The sequence below is a fragment of the Castor canadensis genome, chromosome 12 (assembly GCF_047511655.1).
Source record: "Castor canadensis chromosome 12, mCasCan1.hap1v2, whole genome shotgun sequence".
NCBI classification, from domain to species: Eukaryota; Metazoa; Chordata; class Mammalia; order Rodentia; family Castoridae; genus Castor; species Castor canadensis.
The window spans coordinates 119,988,206-119,996,753 of NC_133397.1; the positions used below are offsets into that span (position 1 = coordinate 119,988,206).

General features: G+C 33.9%; 1 protein-coding gene across 1 annotated transcript; it reads right to left on the minus strand.

Annotated features, from left to right (window-relative positions):
• On the minus strand, window positions 1-8,128 carry LOC109698186 (alpha-amylase 1-like). The gene is made up of 10 exons (XM_020182204.2): window positions 7,903-8,128; window positions 7,448-7,594; window positions 6,466-6,663; window positions 5,654-5,884; window positions 4,246-4,379; window positions 3,379-3,501; window positions 3,194-3,293; window positions 1,487-1,605; window positions 1,257-1,382; window positions 1-228 (listed from the first exon to the last, which is right to left on the minus strand). Exons 1-10 carry the CDS (start codon window positions 8,068-8,070, stop codon window positions 39-41), a joined length of 1,536 nt encoding a protein of 511 aa, XP_020037793.1. The 5' UTR covers window positions 8,071-8,128; the 3' UTR covers window positions 1-38.
• Between the last annotated feature and the right edge of the window lie 420 nt (window positions 8,129-8,548).

The following is an 8,548-nucleotide window of genomic DNA, read 5'->3' on the forward strand; positions in this document are numbered from 1 at the left end:
TAGCTGTCTTACACGGTTATAAGAATGTAATTTTTATTTTATAATTTTGAATCAACATGAATTGCAATAAAGGGGTCTTCAGCAGAGTTACTAATAGAGAAATAGGCAGTGCCATCGCTGTTAACAGTGACCCTAAGTCCAGAACAATTGCCATTAACTTTATCTCCAGAAATGACATCACAATATGTGCCAGCAGGAAGGCCAGTTTGCAAAGTGGATGAAAAGGACCTGAAAAATAAAATTTAATATTTAACTTAAATTCAACACTGTCATATGCAAGAATGTGGGATGTCTATAGAACAAATAAAGAGATTAACTTTGTATTGTAAAACTCCTAGCTTTCAAAGTCTCATTAAAAAAAAAACCAAAGACAGACCAGTAGATGTCAGGATCAAAGGTGATTAAACCAAAGTCCTCGCAACTTCCTAGTCTGTCCTAAATTTTAACAGAACTCAACAGAAGTCAAAGAGTATCAGTAAAGATATTCAAAGAGAAGCAGCACCCTTAAATAGAATTACTGCCAGTGGTAAACATAATTACATTAAATATATCCAGTTTGGAACAGAAGAAATTACCAATTATTATTAAGATTCAGTATTAATTTTTCAAAACTGACTTTTTTCAAGTGTTCAAAAAGAATTTGATTTGGAAATAAGAAATAACTTAGTCTTATTATGAAATACATAGTTTGAAACATAAATCTACTTTTAGGAATATATTTTGGCTTCTCATTCAGAAAAAACAGAAATTACAGAACTACCTAAGAACTTCTTTGGCAAAAAATTATATACTTGACTGACTTAGCTTTTACATGGCCAACAAAATACAATTTAGGCTAAAATGCTCTGAACATGAGTAGAAGTTAGGCTTGAACTGAGAAATTTCAATTGTTTTGCAAAGAGGATCTCCAACTGTATCTCTGTATGTGAGGGAATATTTAGAGGAAAAGTATAGGATATGAGTATCAAAAATGGATGGACAACAACGGGAATTACTACAAGTGAACTCAAAAATTTCCCAAAAACATCCTTGAGCATATCATGCATATTTCTTACTCATATTTTTAAAATATTATTTGTCACAAAGACACAGAGGAGGCTGCATTCCACAGTAGCAGACAGAGTAGTAGGTTAGACACAGAGCTAGGAAAAAAAGTATTGCAGTACTGAAAGAAAAGAGTAAATAAACAAGAAAGGGAAAGAATAAACTAAGATTATCATAGTATAAACAATGATTTGTAACTAAGAGCTACTTACCAGTTATCATTGTTAAAGACAATGAATCCTCTGTTTCCTCTTCCAAAGGCCACTTGGTTGCTACCATTATCCCACCAGTTTGAAAAAGGCTGGCCATCAACTACGTTTCTGAAGATAACCATGCTCCTAAAACACAATGTCATATAAATGCTGGTACCATTAAACTTCTAGACATTAAAAAAATAGGTTAAGAATCCTGTTAGAGGATATCTTTAAATAAACATTCCCACCTTATTTGACGCCATCGATGTTCACAGACCCAGTCATTGCCACAAGTACTGTCTGCATTAATGGTTACTTCTTTAATTACTCCATTATTATTGGGTGGCCCAATCCAATCATTAGCTTCCTTAGTTATGAAAAACAAAAAAGGTTCAGATTGTAACGTACATGTATATCCATCTTCTTCTCCATTACATTAAACCCAATTGATTCTGCTACTAAGTCTCTACACTGTCTATATTTAAAATTCAACTCATTCAGTACTTCTATATTCATTTGCTGAGATGTTATCCTCTCTGGAGACTCTAGTTCTCTAGTGACATATTTCACAAAGAACAATGTATTTTTATCCAATTCTTTTCTTTTCAACCAATGATTTCTTCACATCACTGGAAGCACTTCAGTGTCATTTAAACTTTAGTGCACTGATGGAAGAAAATTGGAATTAAAACTTATGTTCCAATAATACTTGTCTTAAAATCTCTGTCAGTATACATAACAGCTGTTTGCCTCAGTTTCCTCAGGTGTAAAAGAGAAATATTCCTTGGTACCTATAAAAATTACACAATGAGTATGAAAATGGTTTGAACAAAAAATTCCCAAATTAATATTGGTTGGTTTTCAATCAATGTGGTAACCAATACATCCTTGTTTTCATAACAAAAGTGCCCAAAGCTTTGAATTTTTTTGCATTCTTGGTACATTGAAAGATATATCTAGAAAATAAAACAATATAATCTTTGAGTGTTATTAGTAAAAATCATCATTTGTACAACACTAAGAGGGTTTACCATGCTGATACCTTCATAAACCAGAAAAGGGAATTAGAAATAATCCAAGTCTTTGATTCAATAAGACTATTTCATGGAAATCTCAAAAGTCACCTCAAATTTAGGGCACCTCATAAATATTAATGCTATCCTACAATAGAATGTGTTCCTATACAGAGTAGTGGTCTTCCCAAATTGAGTGGAATTAGAAACCTTGTATGTAAATAACTGTTTGACTTTCAGGAAAGAAAAATTTCTGCTTTTGGGATGAAGTTCCATATGATGCTCCTTCTGAAAACTACCATTTAAAAAGGCAACTTATCCTAAATTTTAGAATACATTTATCATCTTGTTTTTTGGTCAGTGTTTTAAATTGCCTTTCAGAGTAATGTCCTTAGCATACTCCCAATTATATTTCTGGTTTTTTTCCTGAATTACTCTGTAAACTTGTAATCTTTAGTACAGATAATGTTCTTACTCTTGTGTTTTTCCTATTTCTACTAAGATCAACTGAATCTTTTCTTTGCTTTCCATAATTTTTTGAATTATATGACAATTATACTGTACATACCATGGCAGGAACTCTTAAGTTCTTAATAAGTAGTAATATGCTCAATTCAGTTCTTACATCAACTCTAAGTAGTAGATACTCACGAGAGTTAACATTTTACTCTCTGGATCTTCTTATTTTCAATGCTTTCTTTCTTGTGGTGGAGGGTTTATTTACCGTACCTCAGAAAGTATTTTCCTAAGAATTTTAGAATAAAAGGAACTTAAATTTTATTTCTTTAATACTGCTACAAAATTAAATAAGCATTCAACATCAGGTTTCTTTTAAATAAACACATGATGTATAAATAATGAGTATATGGAGATCTTGTGAAGGTAAAAGCCAGGTACTTTCATTTCTTGAGAAAAAGATACTTTGAGCAACTTAAAACTTACTTGTCCATTCTGAATATTTCTTTGCCAAAGGTAGCTCGACATCACACGTGTAAACCCATATGGGTGAGCAAGCATAAATCCAACTGCCATTTTATACAGTCTGAAAATTACAGTATACAGTGAGATCAAAGACTAGTACCACCATTTGAAAGCAGATAAAAGAAGGAAAGAACTTTGTTTCCTACCTGGCATCCCAGAATGTAAGAATGGCTGCTACTCCAGCCCCGTGTCCTCGTTGATTGTCATGGTTGTCCACAAAGACAAGGGCTCTGTTAGAAGGCATGAAACCCCAACCTTCCCCCCAGTTCCAGGTGGAAAAATAATTGTATATGCACATGTGTTTTCTTTCACAACAGATTAAGCTAAATCTGCACCTCCTTTTAAGTAGCATCCTCAGATAAACTTTCTAATGCAACGCTGTTCCATAGGATTTAGTTTACCTGTATTTGTGTTTGTAAGTACATATGTGTAATCTACAAATGCATTCCATGTCTGTATGTATGGATTATTTACATCCCATTCATGTTACCTATAAAATATTTTTGTTTTTAAAAGAGGTCCTTTTAGAGGTCTCAGTATATTATAATTCAGATGAATGTGAAAAGGACAGCAATCATATCAAACTATACAGAATGGCAACCTGACATAAAGTGAGGAATCAATACAGTACTAGTATAATGTTAACATTTTAGTATTTCAAATTAACTAATTCATATAAGAGGTATAAATTCTATGCTATGACTCCAATATGGGTACTTTGCAGTTGGTAATATCTTTTAAATAATAACCTCAATTTAACAGAATAAAGGCAAACATTAAAGAAATCAAGAATACTCATATTGGAGAGAGATAAAAAACCTTTAGAATATGTGTAAGTTTCTAGAATGTTTGTTTATAATTGACATTCTAAATGAGAAAATAACTAGCTGGGGTTTAGGGAACAGTACATATTATTCATATTGGCTTCTTAGCAAGACGGCTCTAAGAAGATAACTCCTATAGAAGTAATATGACTATGAATTATTTCAAATGCCAAATTACATTTTACTTACTTTAAGTAAGACATCTTTTCTCCATCCCACTTGCGGATAACTTTGCCGAGCTTGGCACCATACTTGAATTCTGTCACACGGCCATTTCCAAAGTACTCACTACTTGTGATTGCTTCACCACCCAGGTCAATCACCTAACAGAAATGTAGGATAAATATCATGTTAACATAACTTAAAGGATTTTAATGGATAAATTAGGATGCTATAAAATTAACTTTGGAGCATCTTTATACCAAGTTCTTAAATTTTCTCTTTTATTGTTTTTGAATACTTTTACATCACATGTATATGACTTCCAAGTTATGTTGGTAGTGCTGTCCTCTCTTTATGACTTAAGTTGAATTCTCTTTATTTTTATGATAACGCTTGATTCTTCTTCTTTATTTTTATTTTTGTCCTGTTCTGTTGTGATGGGTTGGGATACATCGTGGCATTTACAAAGGTCCTTGCAATGTATTAACTATATCATACTTGAGTTCAACCTCTCCACCATTCCCCTTTACTCCTCCCCCACCATGATACATGGAACAGTTTCAACAGGTTACATTTTTCCATTTACATGTACCTGTACACATATTTTGCACTGTATTCACTCTCCAAATCACCAGATCACCTCACACACTGGTACAGCTCTCCCCCCTGGGCAGGACTTATTCCCCACTCTTCTTAGGTTTTGCAATAAAGAGAAAAGGTTAACAGAAAAACATGGCATTTTTGCTAGTTTCAGACAAAGACAGCTACACAGGGAGTTTCCTTGTGATATTCCATTTATATATGTGTTATACCCCCAAATAGTTAATCTCCTATAACTATCTACATACTAACTCAACTCCACAAGTCTGATGAAAAGGTGACCTGATGTCCTGTCAGAATGTTGACCAAATGATAACAATAGCTGACATTAACACAGCATTTACTGTCTGATCCACATTTCTCAGTGCTTGGTAATGAACTCATATGGCATTCCAAGGAAAAAAATATATAAATATTATTATTTTCTTAATGTGGAAAAATTACTGCACAGAAAGCTTAATCAATATGCTGAAAGGCTGGTACAGATAATAGTATTTTAGCTAGGATAAAAATCAGATAGACTATCTTGAACCACAACAAAGTTATGATTTTCTGCCTTGCATAATGGTGTTGGGAAGTATAAGAACTATAGACTGAAACCTACAGCCTAAAAATCCTCTGCACATCCATAGAGACTATTGTGATAAGAAGTTTAGCATGTTTGCTCTGAATATAAGGAAAATAAAAATCCTGCTCGACAAAATTAACCTTTCTTTTATTCCACAGAAATCACTAAATATGTCCTTCATTTTGTAGCTAACATAGTGATATTATTTTATATAATCACATGTTGAGAGACAGAGAGAGATTGAGAGAGAAAGAGAGAGAGCTGTACCTCTTGGAAGATGAAAGGTTTGCTTCCTGAAGCAAACCACTTTGTGTTCAGATTATGTAGTTTATCCAAAACTGCCTTGATGTCCCCAGGCCACATGTGCTTAGAAGCATCAAGTCTGAATCCTGCTACTCCAATGTCGATGAGATTGTTCATATAATCAGCGACCTTGGTACGAACGTAATCATCGCCGAGGGCAAGATCAAGAAGTCCTTCCAGACGACAATCTCTGACCTGTTGAGGTAAACATTTTGTGATTCACTGGTGAAACATCATCTCTCATCTAAGAGTCCTTGTGATCATTCATTCAGTCCCTTATTCACCAATAGAACTTTCCATAATGCCTTTACATGGGTGCTGGTGGTACTGAAATTCTGGTGTGGATGTACCATCAAAACATTTTCCAGCAGAGGTGGAGAATGTAAGAAATAAAATAGAAGAGCTATTCAGTAGATCAAGGAATTTTCTTTCTCTCTCTCTCTCTCTCTCTCTCTCTCTCTCTCTCTCTCTCTCTGTGTGTGTGTGTGTGTGTGTGCATGCGTGTGTGTGTGTGTGTGTCTGTACATTTGTATGTGGTGCCAGTGGTCAAACCGAAAGCCTCATGCATGTCAGGCAATGCTCTATCATGTAGTACCATGATTTGTGGAAAGTTTTTGAATATTGCAGTGAGTTCTTATTTTTATAAAACAGTGCTGGTAGCTTGTATCTAAGGGATATAACTTAGTATCTGAAATGGTGTTTAATAAGCCACAGCTGCATATTAAAGGCATAGACAGTTCTTTATTCTGCTAATTAAGAAGAAAGCACAAAGTTACCTGAGAAGCATCACTATAGGTCTCAATGCCTCCACTTGAAGTTTTGCATTTACCATCATTAAAATCCCAAGCTGAGTATGGAACTGCAGAAAACTCCCTGTTCTGAGCATTGAAATAACTTCCACAAGTACTGCCTGTCCCTGAACCTCTACTCTCAGCACACATGTGGTTAATTACAGCATCCACGTAGATACGGACCTGAAAAGCAAAGTCTGTAATTTAACTTTGGGTAGAAAAGTAAAGCTTTTTTCAGCAAACTTTACAGCATGTGAAGGAAACTTCAAACAATCTCTTTGTCATTTTATAATTGCATTTCTCAAAGTATCAAAAATTAGCTTGAAATGAAAGTAACTTGAAATGAAGACCTCCAAACTTTCTAGCTTCTTCAGAAAGCATTCACATAACTGATGAGAGGAGAAAACTAGGAAATACCATAACTATGAAGAATGAAAAGAGTCTTTCTTTGCAGAAGTAGGAGTCAACCAAGAAAGGAGAGATTCTTCACTTTTGAAATTTCAGTGGGTCCCAAGGAAAGAAGCTGTTAGCTTCTAATCTCTGGTTAGCATCTGAAGACGGGAAGGTAAATGTTGCTCTCATTATGATTCTCATTTTACGGAGAAAATGGCTATTCACTATTAAAAACGATGATGGTGATTAAATCCCAGGGAATATGGGTGGATATATAAATCACATAAACCTGAGAGCATCCTTACTAGTAATGGGTACATTATATGGGTTAATAGTCAAGGTTCTGTTTTGTAAGTCAACTTGTCTTTCTAATCTAAATGACTTATCCTTTAGTAGATAAGTGATATGTATACAAAAATTGAACACGAGGCAAAACTTCTTTTTGAGTTACAGCTGAAGTCTGAAGTAAGAATTGTAAAAGTATAAAAATGAAAAGCTTCTCAGCACAGCAAGGGACAGGAGACTGAAATTATTTTTCTGCACGACACTTTTAAAGAAAACTTGATTCACTTACACCAACGTTGTTGCACCTAGTCACCATGTCTCTGAATTCATCTTCATTTCCAGATCTTGTGCATATTTTATAACTAATTGGTTGATATCTTTCCCACCAAGGTCTAAAAGGACTGTTAACTATAACATTTTCATTGGGTGAAGACACCTACAAATAAAAAAGGTTTATTAAATTCTAATTATAGTTATTTATATCACTACAAGTTCTAGAAACTAATCAAGAACCTAAAGTATTACTAAAGCAATGTATTACTTTATAACAACTTGAAAATATTAATAGCACATTGGAAAAGTCCAAATAAATATAAAGTTGCTAAAATAGTAAATGTTTTCTTCTTCAGAAAGTTGTTTTAGAATACTTCTATGTAAAGTAAAATGTTTCTCCAGATTCATTCAAATAGCATTTTCCATAAGCACAGTAAATTTTTTCAATTTATACCATGAAAGCAAAATTACCTGTACACCTCCATATCCATTGGGGGCTAAGTATCTCTCACATTCCTTAGCAATGTCAACCCAGCGCCACTCAAACAGGTGGACGATAGAGGTCCGTCCCTGCTGAGTTTGTGGATCATATTGAGCCCAGCTTAGCCCAATGGCTGAAAGGAACAGGAGGAACTTCATTTTGATTTGAAGTTGTCAGTGTTCATTCTAGCTCCTATTTATCTACCTGAGAAAAAGCTCAGTTTACAAACTAAATGGTAACATGATTAAATATGTACAGTACAAAGTATTTATTATTGATCTTGAAAGAGCTATCAAGTGTTGAATGAGCATGTGCAGGGCGGCTATAAAATCTCCCATGAAAATAATCCGAACTCCTGTTTAGATTTAAAAATTTTTCATATCAAAGGATTATTAACCTTTTCAAACAGCTGGCATTTGATACCTATAAAGAGTCACTATTCATATATTATTTTATTAGTGTTAGATTTTATATCTGATGTCCTCCTCAATAGAAGGAAAATTATGACAAAAGCCAACTGAATGCATGCTCAAAATACTGTTCCATCAGTCTACAAATGTTTGCAATATTTCCATTTCCAAAAGAAACAGGATAACAGTTCACCTGTCTCTCTCTCCTAAAACAAATTTTCAGTTA